At 52.1% G+C, this 22,520-nt stretch overlaps 1 protein-coding gene across 9 annotated transcripts in view; it reads right to left on the bottom strand.

The window, feature by feature from the left end:
* TSPOAP1 (TSPO associated protein 1) overlaps positions 1-20,630 on the bottom strand; it is a 71,313-nt gene extending 50,683 nt beyond the window's left edge. For 8 of the 9 annotated variants that reach the window (XM_026861609.1, XM_026861610.1, XM_026861606.1 and 5 more), the window contains exons 1-5: positions 20,337-20,500; positions 8,120-8,227; positions 6,278-6,406; positions 3,965-4,141; positions 454-723 (exon numbers count right to left, since the gene is read on the bottom strand). In XM_026861609.1, coding sequence (XP_026717410.1) covers positions 454-723; positions 3,965-4,141; positions 6,278-6,406; positions 8,120-8,227; positions 20,337-20,378 — 726 coding nt within the window. In that variant the 5' untranslated portion in view covers positions 20,379-20,500. Of the gene's footprint in view, positions 1-453; positions 724-3,964; positions 4,142-6,277; positions 6,407-8,119; positions 8,228-20,336 lie in introns of all 9 variants that reach the window. The other variant, XM_026861611.1, reaches the window with a different exon arrangement.
* Positions 20,631-22,520: the final 1,890 nt, after the last annotated feature.

Raw genomic sequence — 22,520 nt, 5'->3', positions numbered from 1 at the left:
GGCTGGGGCCGATGCGCCGGGGGATTGGGATGGGGCTCACGGAGCAGCAGGCCTCCCCGACACCGCTGCTGTGGGGCTGCATCGGCCACCCGCAGCGAGCCGACCGGACCTTTGCAAACACCAAAACTGTGTGTTTGCAGCAAATGAGGGCAAAAAGAGGCATTGCCTGGTTTCCTGGGCTGGAAAACACAGTGTGGGAGCCCCGTGTCGGGGAAAAGCAGCGGGACCAAGCCCCCAGCGTGGCCCAGGAGTGGCCTGCCAGCAGCGGCCACATCCCCCGGGCCCTCTGAGACCCGGAGCTTGAATCGGTCATTTTAGAAACCAGCACAGCACCTGTTCACAGAGGATGAGAACCGCAGTGCTCACGTACTCTTAAAGTGAGTTTCCTAAGAAGAGTAATTATCCGAGTAATTAAACAGCAAAACTTTTAGATCGCTGACCCACTTGTCTCACCTCCCTGTGTGCTTCCCCTCCCAGCGCTGGGTCTCCCAAGCAGGCCGCCTTCAGTAGAGGTGAACCTTTGGCGCCAGTATCTAGCGTTGGCACAGGTGGTCCCAAGCGCGCAGCAGCGCTTGGTGAAGCGCCGCCTGAACTGATTTTAGAGGAACGTAGACACTCCTTGAAATTCTTCAGCGCGATCTGTCTCTGCAGCCGTAACACCTCTCTCTGGGATTCCCGCAACAGGCGATCAAACTCAATGACGTTCAGGCAGTGAGGGTCATCCTGCAGGAAATAAAAAAACATCATGTCAATGACAAAGCTCTAAAAGGTGGAACAGGTCAGGGTGCTGATTTAACGTGCAACTTCCACTGGTGAAAACCAGGTAGTGTGGCACACAAACATTTCTGTTTCCTGAGTCTCCAAAGCCTCAACAGCAGCCACTTTGCATCCCTTATGCAAATACGTTATTCCTCCCGCTGATAACAACTAGCCTGTAATGCTTCTGCAGCTAATTCCAGCGCAAAGCAAAAGGGCTTTTCTAACGTGTGTGCTTTCTCAGTGCTTGCCAGCAGAGAGCGTGTCAGGGTAATATAATTTCATTGCCCAGCCAAAGGAGAGCCTTAGCTGGTTTACCGCCTTGATGAGGGTGCTGGCATTCTCTTCAGCCCTAACGGTGGTTAGGGCTTTAAATGCTGGAAAGAATGAAGAACATCTGGGATTTGTTCAGTTCTTGCTCAGGATAATGTTTGGTTTTCAAACATTCTTGATTTCTAACCTCCTTCGAGACAGTATGTGTGGATGGGCCCCTATCTTTAGCACAAAGGGTCACTCCCATCCACTCCAGACCCAAACCCAGTAGCTTTTGAAGGAAACCAGTGCAATCTTACTCTCACAAAAATAGTGAGAATATGTCACCAGCATGTTTAATTCCTCAGAGGTTTTCAGCTTTCAGGAAGCTGAAGAAACACGTACCTGCATGTTCATACATCTGTACAAAAGCTGGTTATGAAAACCTGTCTTTACAAATATGCTGCTGGAGGAGACATTGCTCATTCCCCTGGAAAGCTCCTAAACCAGTGAATTCAATGCATAATTGGTATCTAGGACAAATTTAATCTGCTTCCCCATTCACTTCTTATTTGCCCTAAAAATAGTGTGTGCTTTATAAAGACAATTTGTGTAGAAAACCATGGTTACTGTCATGCTACAAGGGGGAAACTGAGGCAGCATTAATGGGAACTGATTACAGATTCAAGAAGTGAGCAGCTGGCCTTCTCTGTGCCAGACCCATGTTCAGGCTATCAGGGTACTAGTTATTTAAACAAAACTGGCTGTGGCTCTGTACAAAATCTCCCTTCCCCCACCAAAAAAAAGGCAGCTATTCCCAACAGACAGCCTCCGAAGCCTAGGGGAACAAGGGAGTAGAAAAAAACCTCAGTCCTCCCCTCAGTTTCTATTATACACATCCCCTGCAGCTGCCTTGCTGTTCCCCGCAATCCCCCTCTTCCAAGAACCCATTCTGTGAGAAATTGCAGCCTGGTTTTAGCAGGAGCTGAGGTTTGGTTGAAAGCCTATCACTCGATCACGACCTCAGGAAATCATTTTATCCTATCCTAAGAACCCAAACTTTGCAAAACTAGACCAATGCTTTTGAAGCCTGGCACACAGGATGTCTGTCCTGCCCCTAGAAAGGAACTGAGCCGATCCATTTCATAGCTACTGCAAAATGTGTGCTGATTTAAATACCCTAGATTAAAATTGATTTGGTTACAAACTCTGAGCATGCACATGATCTCTGCATATAAACCCCTTCACTGGCATAATGCATTTTGCATGCTGCAGACAGATTACGTGAATTTTGAATTTTAACTAGCTGAAAATTAAAATTTAATGAGCAGCTTGCTTGGAAGAGAAATGGGAAAAAAGATCAGACAGAACGATCTGCTCTCTTCTCTGTGTATTCCCTGCTTGTGTATCGATGTCCTCTGTTACTGGTGCCTCAGCAGTTACACAAACAGTCTCACCTGCTAAGCCAGGGTGGTCACCCATGCTCCAGTAAGGCCACGGCTGAGTTCATCCACCCTGAGGATTACACCCATGTGTATTTCTTTGGTCAGTAATGAATCTTGCTCACCCACTTTTGTCACATTCCTCTACAATTTGTCACTTGCTGCCCCTAGCAGATTCAGGCTGCCCAGCATGCTCTGCTAGGAAAATCAGACTGGAAAGGGTCTGTTCCCACTTCTGTGGAGGTCTGCTGTGAGAAATCAAGGGGACAGGAAGGGAATTTCTTCTTGGTGACACCACAGAGCACAGTCAAACCTGAATAACTTTCTCCTGTGTTTTAATGCCAGGAGGGATCAGTGGGGCAGCCTGTACAATCAGCAAACACCCGGTCATCCTTGTCCTGATGAGATGTACATTAGGGAAAGACTGAAACCCGCCTTCAAACCCATAGTTAAAATGAACATATAGGGAGGTCAGGGACAGAAATAAAGCTGCTTTCAGTGAGGAAGTATTTGTCACCTGAATATAATCTAAGTAAGGTAGGTAGAAATCTAAGCATTCAGCTCAACTGGGTGCAGGAATGTTGGGTTGCACTTGATCACATCTGCACTGGCAAAATGGGGGGAATCCAGTGCAAGCCCTAGCATTCCTGAGCCACTCATGAGAGTTTATTAACTGATCTAAACTGAAAATGTCTAGCTCATGAACAAAAGATGTATCTGATATGCCCAGAGCAAGTTGCTTTAGTCACCTTGACTGGGAATCATTTCACCTAGCTTCAGATGTCTGCAGAGGCTGCTTTGAGGGTCATGGCAGAGAAGCAGTGCTTTAGGAGAATGACATGTCCAACCAGTATTAGACATCTGTCTTGGGATGAGCTGAACTATCCCTTTTATCCCATTGTTTATATCGGGAAGCTCTGTACTGGTGCTGAGGGGAACGTAGGTCACCAGCCCAGGTGCAGGCATCAGCACGGTAGATGGTTTCATGAACACCCATCCCTGTCTAATGATTTGTACCCTTAATCACAGTCCTACAAGGATGCACCTAGTTATAACCAGTCTCATGGTGGCTGTGAGCTCACAGCTGCAGCTCAAGACATGGGATTTAGCTGATTCTTGGGAACATGTTTGGCTGGTTTACTTTTTAAAGAAAAACTTTAAAAGGAGATCCTGCTTCTACATCTTGCTTGGAGCTCAGCACTGTGAAATACCACTGTATTTGTGGCTTCTCAGGGTTTTCCAGGGGGAGACTTTAAGTTGCTGCTGAAAACGGCAGCTCAGACCCATGAATTTGCAGAGGGACAAACTGGGCTGTCCCACAACACACTGTTCTAGAGGGGTCCAGACACTCTCTCTGCCACACACTTGCCCAGTGTCCCTTATCCAAATCACACATCAAATGATCTGTTTTCAGTCTGCGCTTGGGACTAATTGCCCTCACACAGCTTCCTGGAGCCTGGTTCCCATCACTGCTTGTCCCCAGACACTGAATGATGTCCCAGAAAGTGTCTCACCTTCCCTGCAATGAGTTTAGCCTGCAGCTCCCGGCACTCCTGCTGCAGAGCTTCGATCTGCTTGTCTTTTGCCAGGAGAGCACTGGCTTGCTCTGTCAGGTCCTTGGCACGCTGGCGGGCAAATGCTTTTTTACACAGCTCCAGGCTGGTGCCCTTCAGAGGCACCGGAGCAGTTACCTACAGTAGAGAGAGCAGCAAGGGAGAAAGCCACACGGTATTCATTAACCACCATCCCATCCCTCCAACACTGGACAGACAGCACTGTCAAGAAGTGCAGCCTAGCCCAAAGGACAGACAGGCAGACAGAGGAGGACAGACATATGGAAAAGTGGAGGAAAGAGGAAGGGCTGGGTAAAGAAGTGGGTTGAACAAGAGGTGGGAAGGAGAAGGTGCTCATGATGAGCCAGTGGGTATAGTCAGCATGGGGTCTGTCCCCAACAGTGGGTGAGGGGAGGACAGAAAAACAGGATGAAGGCAGAAAAACAGAAGACAGCAGAGAAGAGGAGACGGGGATGGCAGGAAAGATGAGCATGGGAGCAGGGATAAAGGTGACCAAACCAGGAAGAGAAATGGAGCTTCTGTGGGTTTCAAGGCAGCAGGAAAGAAGGTTTCAGCATGGATGGGTGGAAGGAACCGGCAAAGAGAGAGACAAGAGAGAGCCCAGCAAGGACCAGCATGGCCGGGGGAGGACTGGGAGGTGTTCAGCAGGAGAAGCAGTTCAGATTCACATGCTCCCTGCAAGGGAGGGACGAACAAGGGTGAGGACAGCAGCATGCTTCAAGGGGAGCGGGCAGACAGGGACAGGCAGCTGGCTGGGCACAGGCTCTGGACAGCGGCCCTGGCTGCAGTCTCCCTGGGATGCCAGGTCTCAGCACATGCCCCCATCCCCGGGGCCGGATCTCCCACTGGGTACCAGCACCATGGAGCTGGATGAAGGGGCAGCTCATGCCCCCCCTGCTCACCCCAACCCTCTGGGAAGTGAGGCCACATCCAGTCCCTGGGTTTATCAAACCCTGCCTCTCCCTGTCCAGCTATTTTTGTCTGCACAAAGCCTGACAATTTGGTGAAGGAGGGACTCTCCCCTGCCTGATCAAGAACATGGCATCCTCTGTGCAGACTTTTCCTCCCAGGTCTTCCCAAGCATCTCGCCCACATGCAGAAGCTGCATTCCAGGTCCCAGCTCCACAGAACCTATGTACCAGGCACTGAGGGCAACCCAGCTCCTCAGGGCACATTCTCTGGGCATGCAGCTGCCTGGTGCTGCCTCCAGCTCACCCTCCACAAGCCACAGCCATCCAACTTTCTGCTCTTGGGAGAACTGGGCCAACCCAGGAGCCCAGCAAGTTGGTTCTCCAAGGGCTTGCACAGGTCTTAAACTGTCACCACCTCAAAGTTTCACTCAGGAAAAAAATAAAACAGTATTTGTACAGTTGCTGGAGGGTCTGCATGGCTGTTGGATGTATATCAAATTATTTGTTTTAGCAGAGTATCTGACATGTCCATCTGGCAGCAACTGTTGCCCTGCAAGTACCAAAACTCCACACGGGCAGTGTGGTGCCTGGGGATGGAGAAGGCAAGCCGTGCCAAGAAACGCCCCCACCTTCTCTTCAGCAAACCTTTCACTTCCTCCTTTCTATCCTACAGGGCTTGCATTCCTCATCACAATCCTTGGTTTCCTTCCAATAGAAGAAAGGTTTTCCCGTACGCCACTGCAATTAGGAAGCTCATGCAATTGCTTGTGACCAAATCCCACATCCTACAGCCGTCTCCCACCACTCCTGCACCGTGTCGGGGACTACAAAGTTTGCAACAAGCTGCTGTTGGGTTGGAAAAAGCCAAAGCCATGAGGTTTGCACAGCAAGGCAAGTAAGGTGTGGATGGGACAGAGCACAGTCTCTCACCCCTTCCTGTTTTGCTTTACCGCACTCCTTTTCTTACTCAAATATTTCCTGTTTCTTTTCGGTAAAGTCAGATGAATTATCTTCACCGCTTGCCTAGGGAAAGCTGAGCTAATTACCTTAAACTAACACCTTAAGGTAAGTTAGCACATTTACAATAAGAAACCAAGCAGGAGGAACTTGCTCAAAGCCAGCTCCCCACACAGGAGCAAAAGGCGGTGATAGCTGGTTTTCATGATTCTTGCCCTTGCTGCTGATGTGAAAAGCATGTTTGTTGTAGGTTTAAGAGAAAGGGAAAGAAAAGGACTTTCTAGCTCAACAGAAGTAGCAAGTGAGAAGTCCCGGCAATGAGGTCCTCTCCTAGCTCAGCTTCCCATCCCAGCCGTGCCCAGCAGCGGCAAGCCCCGGCACTCACCACTTTGAGGTTTGCCTCCTGGAGTTTCCGGGCTCTCTCCTCCAGGCGTTTGGCGATCACTGCCAGCTCCGCATTCTTCCTCTTCAGGTGCTTCACCTTCTCCTCCGTCTGGGGAAAGCAGCTCCTGCGCTAGAAAACAGAAGGAGAGACTTGAGGTGAAGCCCCTGCTCAGCTCAAAGCTGCATGCCAGGGGTTAGGCGAAGCCGAGGTCCCCAGCCCTGCCTGACCTGCTCTGTGCCCACAGGGCTTTTCCCAGACGGGCTTGGCCTGTTCTCCTACAACTGTCCCAACCATTAAACACCAATCTCTGCTCTTGTTGCCTCTCCAGTAACTGAAACCTCTGTTTTTCCCAGTATTTTTGTTAATGTGACCTCTTGGTTCCATTAGACGCCCCTCACCCCACTCCAGGCCAGGTCCCTCTCTAGCCACAACACACTTGTTGCAGGTTCTGCCTTTGCTGGTTGGGACTTGGCATGTCTCCAGCATCAGTCTGGCCTGGCCACCCACCCTTTGGGCTTTCTCTTCCAAAGTCTTCCCAGTTTATTTCCCTGGGATTACAGGACTCAACACATCGCTGTGGATTTCTGCTGCACTGCCACTGCAAGCCTCGCCATTGTCCTTTTTCTCAGGACACCAAGGCATGAGTTGGGGGGAACAGGGAGAGGGTGACAAAGGAATTTATGATGTTTTCAAAGCAAATCTCCTTTTTCTTCCTATTGATTCTGTTTGCTCTTAATCCCCTTTTATTTGTTATCTGTCCGTTTCGATAAACTGCTGCTTGCCGATGGCTCATTCTCTCAAGGTCATACCCAGATGTGTTGTGCTGTCTTTTCACATCAGCAAAAATGTCAGGTCAGCTGATCCTTCCAATTATTTTCCTCCCTACCCCTGTGAGATCCCACCATGGGCGCTTGCTGCTCTCACTGCTTTTCTTCAGCCAGAAGACCAAGGGTGATTTTAGAGAGTAAGATTTGATGAGAACTTACATGATAGTGTTTTGCTAAAATACAGATGATTGATAAGGGGTGACCCCTCAGGATGTAGATCATACTGGATTCATGCTTTTAGTGTAAGAAAATTATCTAAAATATGTGTGGTGAATTTGGTGGTATAAATCTGAAATGGTGAGCAATCAGATTTTCAGGGGCCTGGGTTGGCTGCATCCCCACGCCATGGGGCTGATGCTCTCCAGGGAGGATGCAGGAGGGGACCATCCCCTCTTCGTATTTCCTGAGGATCTGGGCTGTCCACCATAGGCCTGGGGAGCCAGGGATGGGGGAGCAGGGCACCATGGGTGGCCCAGCTGTGGCAGCCTGGCTCAGCTTTAGGTGCTGGGGGTGCAGCAGGGGAGGAGCCGGGTGTCGAGCTCCCATGGGAGCAGGGGGCAGTGCTGCACCGTCACCCAAAGCCGTGGCCAAGTGAATCAGTGTTTCTGCTTTTTCAATTAAAGAGGAAACAAGAGTGACTTCCCCCTCCTCTGCCATCAGCTCACCGCTGCCTTGCTCTCTGCCTGCTCTCACGGGCATTAAAGCCTCTTGTGGTTTCCAGCGGGCAAGTAGCACCAGACAAAGATGGTGGAAAGGGCGGCAGAGGGTCCCAGCTCCGCTGCACATCGTGAGGAAGGGATCCTACTCCAGCCAGCGATGGGTGCAGTAAAAAGGCACCCCGGGGACCCAGAGCACCCAGGCCCCCTTTCCCTCCTGGCCCTTTCCAGCCAATCCTGTGTGCTGGCATCTCCTGGAGTTGGCAGCAGACAGCAGCTTGCCCTGGCCAGGACTCCCTCCCCACAGCGTATCCCATGCACCCAGCCAGGGTGTAGGATGGGCCACGTCCTCTGCTCACCAGCAAGCTGTTCTCCTCGGCCAGGCTGGAGCAGCGGTGCCGCAGGTCCTCCAGCGCACTCAGGAGCTTCGTGTTCTGGCTCACGAGGAAGCCGTAGTCAGCCCCACTCTGCAAAACAGCGCAGAATAGACAAGGCAGGGCTTCGCCTGCCTGGGGTGAGGGGGAAAGGGACTGCAGCTGCACACCCAACCCTGGCCCTGCCGCAAGCCCAGCCTGGCTGTGCAGGGAGGCTGGCAGAATCGAGGTGCAGGCAGAGAAGGGGCAGGGTGGGATGTGAAGGCTGATTTCAGAAGGCAAGAGGCCACAGGTCCTTTGGGGGACAAGTGGCCTTTGGGGCTGGGCTACATCACCTGTGGGTGACAGCTATCATCTCCATAGCTTTAAAGATGCTTTCAGCTTGCCCAGACCCTCATGTCATGCCCAGCCACTTGCGTTTTGCCACGGTACCATCTAAACCAGCTCAAGGGCCAGCAAGAGCCAGGCGGGCAGAGCACAGACATGTGTGCTGCTCCCTACAGCTCAGTGACCCGGCAGCCTCCAGCACCCCACGGCTTCTGGAGGCGATGAGAGCTCCTTGCCCATCTCCCCATGGCAGCTCCCCTGCTCTGGCCCAGGAGATTGCCCAGGAGCCAGGCCCTGGGCTCTGCCCGATCTGTGTCAGCCTTGGCTCCGGAAGAAGGCGACATGCCGGATTTCTTTGCAAAATACCACCTTAATTTTGTCATCAAAAGCAGCAGCAGCTCTGCCGGGAGCTGTATATATAGCTTTGTGGTTACTGCTTCCTGCTCAACGCAGCTCGCCACAGGCTCACTGCCGAAGCAGGCTCCCAAAAAGTATTTTTGTGCGTTAGCAAAGCTCATAGCCAAGCTATTGCTTCACAGCTGCCATATGGCAGCAGCAAACTGCACATCACGGGAAGACTGGACAGATGTTTTCCCAGCAGCCAGGCGGGTCTTGCAGGACTCACTCCCAGTGCCTGGGCAAGTCTTTGCAGGTGCCGCTGAACGGCCACAACCTTCCCAGTGTACAACTCTGCTCCTGCACTTTGCAAGCCAAGGCTATGAGTGAAGCATCCCTTGGCTACCAAAGAAATGCTGCCCAAGCTTTCTTGGTAGCGAGAAGTCAGACAGTCAGCTCACAGCAACTGGGTGCTGATAAGCTCTAGAAGGACTGAGACTGGCTAAAACTCACTACACTATTGACCACAATACTGTATTTTGGCTCCTCAGTCATGGTCGTTGGAGAAAAAGGGCAGGAGATCAGTTCCACAAAGTCCACCCCATCGAATCCCCCGGTGTGGCTGCCATGTCCATGCCATGGTTCTCCCAACCTCTCATGCCTGTATGGAAACGCCTTGGCAGAGTGGGGAGGGAAAATACAACTGAAAGAGATTGAAAAACAAAAAAACGCACCCCCAAAAGATAATACCCAGCCCTCCCTATTGGCCTCTTGAAGTGTGCCCGGGTCCCAGCAGCTCTCTGAGCCACCAGAAGGGGATGGTAGGTGACACGAGTTGCAGGCCTTGGGCACAGTGGTTTGCAGGTGTGTACCCTGCAGAAATCCCAGGGTTTGAGAAAGCTGAAGAGATTGTACTGCTTTTCTCTTGTGGGAAAGCAAAAATCCATTTATATTCCTCTATTCTTTTTTTTTTTTTTTTTTTTTTTTTTTTTTCTCCCCTAGGCCAAAGGCACAGTTACTGCAGCATTCCCCAGGGACATCACACCACAGCAGCACCCAGGCACCTGGGTGCCCTCTCCTGCTTTTCCAATGACTCAGAACTGCTCCCAAGGGTGGTCAGGGAGGCTCAGGAACCAAGAAGCTCCCCAAACTCCATGGCTTGGGGGAGCCAGGAAGCTCTCCTGGGAGCCAAGCACCCTGCTTGGTGCTCTGGGCCCAGAGACCGACTACCAGATCCTGTGGCATTGGTCCCATCCCTGCTGCTTTACAGAGACAGCAAGGCACCCCAGAGAATATTTCCCTATCAGTGGCTCCAGCATCAGCAAAGCAGTTCCTTGGCCTGGGCACCCATGCAGGGGATGCTGCAGGTTCTGGTGGGGGCACAGAGCAGGATGGGTGCACAGGGATGGTCCTACCAACACATCCCATGCTGTGTGTGGCAGCACCTCGGGCTGTTTCTCTGCTACCATTCCCAGAGCCAAGCAGGCAGCCCCTGGGATGAAGTCGAAATGCATTATTACCATCTTCCTGCTGCTGCTGAGTGGCCTCAAGCTTCTCGTCTGTGCTTGCTTGCTCTGAGGCAGGCCAAGCAAACTCAGCCAGAGCCCTCTGTGCTTGGAGCTGGAGAGCTTCTGCAGAGGAGCTGATGTGCTCCTGCCTCTCCCATCAGGCAGCTAGGACTTCTGATGGCATCAGCACCAGGTTTCTGCAGTTTCAGTCAGCACTTCCAGCATGGCAGAGGGATCTTCTGGTGACTTATATCCAAATTTCTGTATCTGAAATCCCTTTTCTGTAGCTTGAAAACAACATCTTAGTTGGGGCAGGATGCAAAGACTCACAACTACTCACCCTCATCCTACCGCGCTGTCCCCAGTTCAGCCCAGGTTTCTTGCCACGACTCCAGAGCCCATGATGTGGCAAAGGTTGGGATGTCTTAGACCACACAGAGACCTTTCCAGTTCCCTGGGTGGTGTAGGACCCCTGGGCGAGGTGCCATGGAACAGGAGTGCGTGGCTGTGCACTCCAGGCTGGGGCCAGGCACGCAGCCAAACCTCCCCCCTGCCAGCACGTCCCACTGCGGCCGCAGCTCCTTGGGGCTTTGCCCAGAGAGGCACAAGGGGAATCTGCAGTGAGAAGACATGAAGGCAGGAGCTCCTTACTGTGCCAGGACATCTATCCCGCACAGGGACCTCACTGCCCAGGAGAGCTTTGCCAAACCTCCCCCCCGGTGCTGAGCTGGCACCAGTTGCATTGGCTGAACCCTCCTCCAAGACCGCGTAGAGCCTGGAACTGAAGGACTGTCTAGACGTCATCCCACGCTCATTAAACATTCATTTCCTATAATGAAATAGCTTTTAATTTATTAACCGCTCCACTGTTCCTCAAGGATCCTGTGCTGCACTGTGCAGCCTTACTGCAGGCCATGCTCATGGCTCCATGGACAGTGCTTTTGAAGGGACCTGAGGAAATCATTAGGGAGAAGAGGCACAGAAGCTGACCCCGAAATGACTCTTCTTGATCAAGACAAGCAGAAGTGCCAGCAGGAGCTGAAATCCAAAAGCATCCCTCGGTCAGGGAGGTTTTTAGTGAGCTGGAGGCAGAGCTGACACTGCAGGGCAGCAAGGAGGGTCTCCGGGAAGTACGTCCCTGACATTAGGAGCATCCTTGGCCACTAAAAAATTAACACAAGTAACATGTTCTTTGGCCATGGAGGAAATTTTCTAGAACCAGAGCAAGGTAGAAGAGCAGCAGGGATGCTGAGGGAGGAGAGCAGACCACGGCTCCCCTGTACAGCAGGCAGACAGCTTTGAAGCCTCCCATTGCAGGGAAATCATTATCATCTGTCACCTTATTTTGGCAGGTAGAGCCCAAAATACAGTTACTTCAGGATGCATTGAGAATGAGCAAACAAAGAAAAGCCTCAGCAGGGCAGCTGCAAGAAAGCTGCTTCTTTTTCACCTGAAAACTTCAAAAAGCAACAGAGAGCTGCAGCAGCTTTTGCAGGGGAGGTGAACAGCCAGGCTGCTAAATGGGTCACACAGCCAAAATCCCCCTGGAACACCCCAGCATCCAGTGCAGTCTTTAGAGTCCTGCAGAAAACTTGCAGGAAGCCATTTGGGGGACAGTAAATCAAACCACAGCGAGGACAACAGACGCTGCCTGCCGCGGCTGCTCTGCAATGCGGCTCGGGCTGCCGGTGCCTCGCAGCACAGCCTGGCACGGACCAGCCAGGAGGGCTTCCCCCACGTCAGACCCGGGGAACCCGCCTAAGACTAAGTCCAGCATTGTTCTAAAATCCCTGTGGAGAGCCAGATGGGGAGGATGAATTTACCAGGTGGCCCCACGAGCAGGAGGTCTCAGGTGGCCTTTGGAAACAGGCGGTCTCATGACTGATTTTAAAACATACACAATTTCAAGATGTATAAAACATATACAATTTTAAGATGTCCCTGCAGTGACGTCCCCATCTCCAGCAGATATGGGTCCAGCTGCCAGGTCCGATTTGCAAAAGCTGTCTCTGAAAACCAACCCCTCCTTTGCAGACCTATTTCCTAGGTGAAACTACACCAGCTCTCCTGCTATCTTGGATATATTAAACCCACCACCTCTCCTTCATTTGAAATCACTGTCACCAAGCCTCCACCATGTCAAAGCCCTGTAGCTGTTCGTTCCAGCTGACTTTGGTAATTATCTTCCTTAACTTCTCAGTTCTTGCCACTTGGAAATGAAACCTGTCATTGCCAATCCATTTTCTCCTCTTCCATCCAGTTTCAAGGGAATCGGCTCCCTCACAGAACAAAGTTATTTTCCATAAGCTGCTCTTTTGCAGTGCCCTCGCTGCATGTCAAAAGCAAGACGAAAATAGCATCACCTCCTGTTCGGTCAGTGAGCGCGAGCAAAAGCCATCCTCTGCTGTTCCGGCACAGTGAGCAGCCTCACACCGCGGCCAGCATCCTCAGGGGAGGTAAAAGGGATATTTTTGTTAAAGGTATGGGATAAGTAAGAGACGTGTCTGGGATGCAGTCGTGGTTATTCTGCCACTCCTTTGATAGGCAGCCTGTGCCCCACAGCACTTGTTCTGCTTCCTTCATTTTGCGCTGGGTTCCTGGTTTCAGACACAAACATCTCTGTTCTTCGGTTGACTTCATGGCACTTCCCCACCAGCTCCTCACTCTGCACACTGGCCAACTCCTGTTTCCATGAGTCAGCACTACCTCCCGCTGCCCGTCCCTCTTCCAGCCTACTACTTGCCCTTATTTATGTGATTTCCTCATTTATCTGATTTTTATCACCCTATGTAACAAATTCACGGAAGAAAAAATCCATCCGAGGCTATTAACGTCAAAGATACTGCCTCCAGCATGGGGAGTGCTGGAGCCACAGATTGCAAGATATTAAGACGATATTCAGGGACCATTCACTATGTATTTGCTCTTTCTTACACTTTCCCCAGGCATCCTCTCCTGCACACCCTCTGACCACTGCCAACTCTTCATATGATCCTCATAGTGTGTTTAAAATGAGATATGAAGCTAAAATTGGAGTCTCACAAATTCAGGTCCTCTTATCTTTAAAGCCTCTTAAGAAAGCACCATCATCTGTCCCAGGAAAGCAAACCAGCTACTCCAGGAGGAGAAAAATAAGCTCAGTAGCCTGACCGCCTTGGCTCAGCTGTCCTTTGGTGAGCTCAGCTTCTCCAGCCTCCCCAACCAGGGAGAAATTAATGTTCCTGCAATACTGAGACAAGGAGGAATGTGAGTGGAAAATAAACAATCAGGGCAGAGGCAGAGAGTCAGTGCTACAAAATCCAAGGCTGCAGCCATGTCCAGTGTGCAATGCAGCACGATTTCTCACCTCTATCAGCAAACCCAGAACACAAGAAGTTTTGCAAGCAAACGAGAGAAAATTACACCAAAATACCGCATGGCTGCTGAAAAGACAGCTCTGAACCACTCCTGATGTACTGCACACACATTTCTTCATCTTTCACAACCAGACATAAAACAGACAGTTGAGAGGGACGGAGGATTTGGAGAAACCCTTTCCTTTCCCCCAAGGCCAGCCCGTCCCCGTGCCATAGAGCCCAGCACAGAGACCCACAGGAAGCAGTCCTCCCAGGGATGGACCTAGTGGGGACTCTCACAGTGGAAAGGTCCTGCTCAGGGTGCAGGTGCTCATCTGGCTGAACAACTGCTGGTATCCTCAGTCCTTGATTTGCTCCTTGCCCTGCTCTCCAGTGTGGTACAGAGACCTGTAACCCATACTCCTTCCAGCTGGCTGTTACCTGCCTAAAGCAGAAGCATGACAAGGTGTGCGTGTGTGGCCATGGACTGGCTTTCCCCAGCTGTGACCCAACCTCTCTCCACATTAAACACAAATTGTTTTGCAAACCCAGGATGTATGCAGCCAGAAACCATAGCTGAGGATTGCTGGGATATGATCCATTTTGGTTACCAGATAACCTGCAGCACAGGGTTGTGTGCAAAGCAAGCTCCTCAAGTACAACAACAGAATCATCTTCCTGCCCTTGGTCATTCTGTGACCCCTGGGCACCCCTGTGTCCCTTGCAGGGTCTTTTCCCACCTACATGCCTTGTGAGAAAAATGTCTGCATTTTGTAGGACAGGAAACACATAAAAAGCCTGTTCTAGCAACTACCATTTTAAGACTGAAGCTTCTCCTTTGTCTTTTATCAGCTTTCAGAAAGATTTGGCCTAGCTCCACGCTGGTAAAGCAGGACTGTGCTCCATCCCACCACAGTCAGGGGACACTAAGAGCATCTCTATTTCATTGCACACCTTGGAAATGTATGAAAGCCAAGCTATATAGTTTGGTTGTAAAATTCAGGTGCCCAGTATGGAGCCAAGAGAGCCAAGCTACCTTTTTCCCCCACTGCAGATTTTTCTGGGTGCTGCTGAGCAAGTCATTGAATCTGCAGAGAAGTAGGCACAAGCAACAGTATTTACACTAGAAAAAGCAAAGCTTAGAAGAAGTGGGAAGTAAATGTGTTAACATCTTCAGTGCAAACACAGAAAGACTTCGCAACCTCTGCTTCTTGCATACTCGTGCATTGCCAATCATTTGAGCTAAGACGTGGGTATTGGCTTTCTATAGAAATTGTTGGGGCTTTTTGTTGTTTAGGTCTGAACAAAGGTCATCCTGCAGCTCCCAGCACTACAGGCTCCGGCCCAGGCAGCCCTGAGGTCTTCATGGAGCATCTGGACTGTCTTTTTGGATGCGACACGTCAGATAATTCTACTCTGTAAACAGGCAAAAAACCCCTCCAGAACCCTGGGGAAGAATGATAAAATGTAGCTCTTCTCAGGTTTGGTATTTTGATGGCTGGAGCAGAGTTGATTGTTCTCTGATATCTCATCTTTCTTGTAACAGAAACTCTAATCCAAAGAAACACTCCCTAGAAAGGCATGAGACTTTGGTACTGATGCATGCACTTCGGGAACAAAGCGCCTGTCCACAGTGAGTGGCCCTGGGCTGTGTCAGGGCTTCCCCCTGGAAAGGTGGGGGAGCCACTCAGCTGCAGGTCAGGAAATCCTCTGCCCATACTCTGCTCTCTGACAGGATCACAGCTTGGGTCTCCTTCCCATGTCAGAGCCTCAGCAACAGTATTTGTGGTCTCACAAGTCCAGTTGTATTGAGTGGAGAGGCTGGATTACCTACCACGTTCTGCTCTGAAGAGACAGATGTGCTCTTCCATCTTGGAAGATGCATCAGGGAGACAGAGTGGCAGATGTTGTATGCACAGCTCAGTTTTTGCCCAGGTACCTGCTCCATAGTTCTCCCTTACCTGTACCTGTTTTCTAAATCACTTGCAGTTTCCCAGGGGACAAGAGCACTTTTTCGCTTGGTTCACATTGCCTTAGAATCTGTTCTAATTGCCCAACTCCAGCATGTTGGGAATGGTGTTCCTTGCACCTCTTAGTAAAGCAAGAACTCATTTGGGACAATTCTAGGATTTTATCCTGGAATGAGAAGCATTGAAAAGCATTGAGAAGCAAATCCCCAATGGCTTTATAAAAGATGGGGGGGAAAAAATCATCCCCTTGCACCACTCCCAAGAGCTAGAGGCACTGTTCAGTGGTCAGTATGGAAATGTGAATGGCGAGAGCAGCACAAGATTTACAAACTGATGCCCAGAAGGGTATTTTCCCAGAACTACTAAGCAGATGGTTGGGATGCAGAAAGCCTGCACACACAGCAGGAGGAGGGCAACAGGGCTGCCAGCACTGCACATGCCGTTTCTCTTCATGTTATTCCAGCAGGAAGGAAGACCACAGCCACAGGACAGCCAAAACAAGGAAGCAAAGACATTGGCAAGTCCCCTTACCAAAAATTTACAGAAGGTGAAGTAAGAAAGATGCTGAGGCAAAAGATCATGGTGCAGTAATGGCCCACACCCAGATGGTGTGACAGCCCTGTCCCAAAACTTTGTCATCACCAGCCCAGAGGAGCAAAGGTCACAGTGAGGAGGAAATGGGTGGTGTCCCTCATCCTCCACATCCCACACAAGTGACCTGGCCAAGCCACTTGGACATGTCTTTGTATAGAGGGCATGAGCTTACTTAGAAAGATAGTTAAAATAAAATTAACTTCCCCTTCATTCAGTCTCGCTTTGTGTTTTCTTCCATTCACCCCTACAAATAAAGTCACACTGGCTCTTCATGGCAGGCAGCTAAGGCTGGCTGTATGTTCATAGTGCTTGCAGAAAACAGCACTAAGTCATTCACATGAGGCTGAGTGTTGCCAAGGCAAGAAAAAATAATTTACTCCTATTTTGAGCAAGATGGAGTACGATCTTTTTCTAATTGGGATCGTAGGAAATAGTGTCTGTAATGGTAAGAATTTCCCAGAAAGACCTTCTCACCCTAGTGCCACCTTTTATTCTGCTGACCTGCCCTTTCTAGTCAAGGGTACAGGTCTCTGCACCCTCAGACATTAAATGAGTAGTTTTCCATCTTTGCCAATGGAAAATTTTAAGCTTTTAAAATCCCACAGATTCCTGCAAAAGGCACTGAGCTTGTCATTAAATGCAGCTTGACCTGAACACTTGGCATGGAGGATCTATACCAGCATTTTATAATTCCTACTGTATCTGTGCTTTGTGTTATCAAGCCCCACCGGCAGCAACAAGTTCTTTTGTGGATATTTAAATTCCTTCTGACTGGGGGGTGCTTCTTGGTTTAAGCATTTTCATCTGGGTTTTACAGTTTTTGAATATCCTCAGCTCCATCTGACGTCTGGGGAAGCAGAAGCTTAACTTTCAAAAAATTCAGATCCAAAGCAACCTCTTGAGATTAAGAAGTAGTGACAATAGCCAACTCTGAGCACTCTAGCTGTGCTCCTTGCTTGTGTGGCTCACAGGATGCCAGAACAAGGATGTGGTCAGCTGCTGAGCTTATCCCTTCTGTAAATGCAGCTGGGGAGGTGAGTAATCCTGGAAGTGAAGGGCGCAGGGAATATGTCAAAATTGAATTATTTTGCTCCTCTCCCCTCTCCCAATCTAGGGCATCAGGAGAGAGCCTTCACCTCAGCAACGCACTCTCAAACTATCCTGAGTTTCCAGGGCCAAAGCAGATCCCACTGGAGCAGCATCCCATAAGACATGTAGACAACTGAGCTCTTGTGGGAGGTGCTCTAAAATCCATCTGACAGCATTATGGGAACTTTCTAATTTTCAGCCAGGGTGTATCTGTGCCATGTTAACCCCACATTAACCCACATAGACAATGTCTTTCTCCTTCTCTGATACTCATCTTGATTGGGTTCCTACACCTGCAGTGCCTGGAGATTCTCAGCAAGAAAGTAATATCTTGCCTCCTGTATCCACACAAAACTTTTGAAAAGCAAGACCAGATCAATTTCAAAGGCCCAGGACCAAGAATACATTTGTGACAGCAAGCCCCCAGGTAGCATTTTTCAGTGGTAACATGGTGGGACACTACTCTGAAGAGGAGCTGGGAAATCCCGCAGCACGTTGCAGGTTGCAGAGGCACACAGATGGGAAGACATGGGCACAAGTTGCAACAAGGGAAGTTCCCACCAGACCTGTGGAGAACATTCCTCTCCATGAAAGTGCTGCAGGGTTAGAGGGGTGGTGGGATCCCAGCCCTTGGAGATATTCAACACTTTCCTGGTCAGGCCCTGAGCAACCTCTGCCAGGTCTGGAGCCAGCCCTGCTTGGGGCAGGGGCTGGATGGGACGTTCCAGGTGTATCCCCCCAACCCACCACTCTTAACTTCAGGGTTCCCTTGTCAGCTCCCAAATGGAGAAGGGCAACAGCTCTTCACCCTCAGCACTCAGGAGGGACCTGAGCAAGAAAGCTGAGATTAACTTGACCTACTGGCAGTCTTAACATCTGTCCACAGACTGTCCCTGAGGGAATGGCAGAGCAATAGTGGCAGAGATGGGGATTCACGGCAAGAGCTTCATCATAAAATCATCATCTTTAATCGACTCTGTCAGCGATGAGCCCTCAGGAGGCTCTTCCCTGCACTAGGAGATCACTCCCTGGAGGCAGCTGTCCTGTTTGCATAATGCAGCACTGACATCCCAAGGACAGATGTCCTAAAGGAAGCCCAGCTCTGGCAGCAGGACACGGTGTTGGTGGTGCTTGTCCCAGCCTGGCCAGGCAGAGCCATGCTTTTGGAGGGGGGTATGTAAGCATCTGCTCGTCCCCAGCTGTAACACAGCACCTTGCTCCCTAGGAAGGGGGTCTGAGGATGTGGCTTGATAGCCCAGCAGCACTGGCGCTTGCTCCGCCAAGGGACAGCAGCGCTGAGCTGCCTCCTGGGTCTGAACTGGAAGCCTTTCACATCACTAAAGCCCCTTGACTTCAGGAGGAAATGCTGGGTTTTTTTCCCAGGAAATGACAAGTTAGCCTTTCTGGGGATCAACATCAATGTTAAGGATGGTACCACCAGAGAAACATCACTACTATGGCACCATCGCTCTGATGCCATCACGGCACCATCAGCACCACTAAGTACCACCACTGCACTGCCCCAGTACAGTGATGCTGTGATGATACTGCCACGGTGGTGCTGCAGCCCCAGGGAGTGGCAAGGGAAATAGTCACCCACCAAGCCAGGAGCTTCCAGGATCACAGGGAAAGACTCAAAGCAGCCCAAGGACCAAGGGAAACTGGGTGGCAGGCGCTCAGCAGTCACCATCATAGAAACCACTACCCATGTGCAGAGCTGTGCATGGGGGACGCCGCAGGGATCAGCTGGAGCCGGGTGCATGGCCCCCACCCCACAGGATGCTGTTTGGCTGCTGGAGCATCGACAAACACCCCTTTTCTCCAGCCACCTGCACCCCCTGCCACTCCCAGCCTCCCCACCCGGGCTCCCCCACCAAGACACAGGGCCTACCCCCTCCCTCGCCAGCCAGCTCTCCCAAAGGAAGAGAATACAGTAAATTTGGCACAACCGATTTGACTCTGAAGATGGATGGAAAAGGGGGTGGAAGCAGAAACGCTTCCCACTCTGCTGCCCCATATTTTGGCTGAGGTGCTTCTGGAATGGCCAAGGGCTGTGGTCAGAGGCAGACCGAGGAGTGCATGGTTAAATACGGCCTTTCCCTAAGCATCACCATAAACAGCACATCAAAACAGACACATAAGAAACTGCTTGAGTGAAACCATTTTGTCTCTCCATGGGATTCCAGCAGCTCCGTTTCTCCTGCAGTCCAGTCCAGCCTGCTCTCCAGCCAGGCTCAGCAGCACAGCACAAGCTTGGCTCAAAAACCTCCTGCTAAACCCCCATCAGCTCTGCTTAGCTCTTCTCCCCCAGCCTCAAGAAGAACAGGCCAAGACCTTACCCCTCCCCTATTTTAAAAGCACCGTGGAGCTATCCCAGACCCCGGAGGGTCCCAGGAAGGTGCTGACTGATTTTACCTAAGGGAAAGGAGGGCAAGCCGTCCTAAGCAGGATAAAATGATGAACTTTTGTGGCCTGGATCAAGGAGGTGAGACTCTGAGGGAGCCTTTTGGGCTGGTTTTAGAGATGTGCAAGGGGCCGGGCATGCCACTGTCTCGAGGTGCCCCGGTGCTGTCTGCGGGGATAGGTTCCCCCTGCAGTGCAGGTGCCCCAAGCGCTCCTGAGCCACCCTGAGTGCAGAAATGATGCTCTGGAAAGGGGTCGCAGTGAATCATGTCCCTGCCACTACCTGCAGAGCCATTGATGCTGCCAGAGTGAGGAGATGCCGCAGGGATGGCTCAGCCTTGGCTGGTGCAGGGGCTGTGGCTGCACCAGGTGGGCTCTGCCCAGCGCTGGCCCCATCAGGGCTCCGGCGAGGCCCCGCAGCAGCTCCAGTACCAGCCAGGGGAGAGGCAGCTGAAACCCGAGGGCTCCTTCTCTCACATGCCGGTACGTGGCAGCTCCCAGCCCCTCGGGGACGGTTTTGTGGGTGGCTCAGTCACGGCCAAGCGCAGCTATTTCCCGTGCCCGGCTCATGCCAAGGTGACATCTCCCCGACGCCCCCGATGCCTCTGCCCCCAAACGCGCACCCAGGCAGGCGCCTTACCTGGGGGGGTCTGTCTGTCCAGTCACGTCCGAGGCCGTCCATCGCTCGCAGCGGCCTAACGAGCTCTGCCGGGGAGCGAACGCGCTGGGGGTCTGCAGGGGGGTCGCCGAGGGGCCCTGCGGACCCTTCCTGGGGCTGGGGGGCTCCGGCCCCCGCCGACAGCTGCCAGCTCGCCCCGTCACCGTCCCCCTCCACGCCTTTACTTGTGCCCAGGGCCGGGCAGGCGGAGGCCGCGGGGACGGCATCGCCCGGTGCCGGGGCACCGCTCTGCCCCGCTGCCGTCGGCGGTGGCTCCGCCGGTTTCCATGGCAACGGTGCGGGAATGGGGTTTGCTGCCTATTGATGAGGCAGCGGGGGTGATGCGGCAGAGGGGGGGCGGGAGCCGCCAGGCTTACCCCCACAGCCCGCTGCCAAAACCACGGGCTGGGCCCAGCCTGCAGCGTGCCCAGGGTAGGGGCTGCGGTGGGCAAGAGGCAGAGGGTGGTGTGAGCAGCGAGGGAGGTGTAGGGGGCTGATATCACCCGGGGTGACAGGAGTTAGCAGCATAATGCTGGCAGGGCACTGCCATCTCTGAGCACAGCACACACAGAGCAGGCGGGCGCGTGGTCTCCCTCTCTCTGCCGACTCCCTGCCTTGCTGCAGCTTTGGTGAAGATTCCCCTCATTCATCAGGCTGCACAGTGTTAGTGAGGCTCAGGGGAAAGCTGCTGGGCCACCCTGGGGACCATCTCTCTGTCCTTGCTCCCCAGCCCTGTTCAAAGCCTGACCCACTACAGAGCAGGTTGGATGATCCCAAACCCAAGAGGGATGTCACAGACCTCGTACCACTGCCGAGTGCCCGGGGACAGGTTCTGCCTGCCCACATCCTTGTGCATGGCAACAACCCCCAGTCCCGCTGCTGGTGCCTCCCTGCTGCAGGGTGGGGACAGCATTTGGTGTTTCACAAGGTGTTGTTCCCTTTGCAGTCACGGCTCCTGCACCAGGAGAGCCTGCGCTGGGCCTCCTGCTCCGGGGAGGTACTGCAGAGAGGGGCTTTGGTGCCCCTTTCAGACACTGCTTGGCGAGCACCTCCTCTGAGAGCTTCTTCAGCACGTGCAGATGTGCCCCATGCAGATGTGCCCGCTCTTGAAACAGATCCCATTGGTTATGTGCCATCTCTGCCTGAGCAGAGACAGTGCAGGCAAATCACCACTAAGACAGTTATTTCTCACCGCTGGCTGCAAAGGGTGTAGATGACCCACTTAGATGGAGTCCTGGGCTGTGGGGAGTTACCACCAGGTCCAAGAGTTTCACAGCTCGGCAGCATGCAGAGCCTGTCATCCCACCTGAAACCCGGGTCTCCGAGCTGTCTATTTCCAAGGAGCGCGTGTGTGGGGGAAGCCCCAAGCTGGTGATGAGCAGCAAGTGCAGCCAACAGACCAGAGGGAAGATTCCAGACAACTGATCCCACCTTCCTGCATTTCCTGGTGCTTGTCTACCTTCAGAACTCCAGCTTCAGTGAACCCTTTCCCTCCAGGAACAGCTTAGGATGAGTCCCACCACCTCCCATTGCTGGGATCCCCCCAGTCCCTGCCCATGACCGTTTCCCCCTGGGGAGACACTGGGCAGGATCTCTGGGTGCTGCACAAGCGTGGAACAAAGCTCAGGCACTGCGCAGCTCGCTGACAAGACAGAACAAGCGGGTTTAATTAGCAGGAGGCGAGAGCCAGCAGTGGGAAGGGAAATGCACTGCTGATAACATCGCATGGTTGCGAGCAGCACGCACGCTGCTCACAGCACAGCCTCCTTGGAAAACCTGCTCTGACACGTCTTGTTTTGCACGTCCACTGCCATGTGCTGCTCACAGTCACTGCTCATCCCATCTGGGATGGTCTGGGCAGCTTTCTGCTTCTCCCACTCACTGGTGCCATTCCCACAAGGCTCCATAGCACTCCTAGGACCCACTGCCCTGGAGAAAGAGGAGTCAGGGACAATTCCCTTGGCCAACCCAGCTCAATTTTGAATCTCCCACAGCTTTCACTGAAGGCCCCAGTTAGGTCAGGTGAAGGCCCTGGATGAGGTGTCCACACACACACACACCCCCACTGTGGAGAGGTGGTACCCTGGGGCCCTGAGCTTGGGAAGCTGGAGATGATCTTTCATACCTTGGCCAGCCTACAACTGTTTAGCCAGCTGGATAAGTGAT

This window comes from Athene cunicularia (genome assembly GCF_003259725.1).
Source record: "Athene cunicularia isolate RWA chromosome 19 unlocalized genomic scaffold, athCun1 chr19_part1, whole genome shotgun sequence".
Lineage (NCBI taxonomy): Eukaryota > Metazoa > Chordata > Aves > Strigiformes > Strigidae > Athene > Athene cunicularia.
Note: the sequence above shows the minus strand (reverse complement) of the source record. Positions and strands in the feature narration are given on the sequence as shown.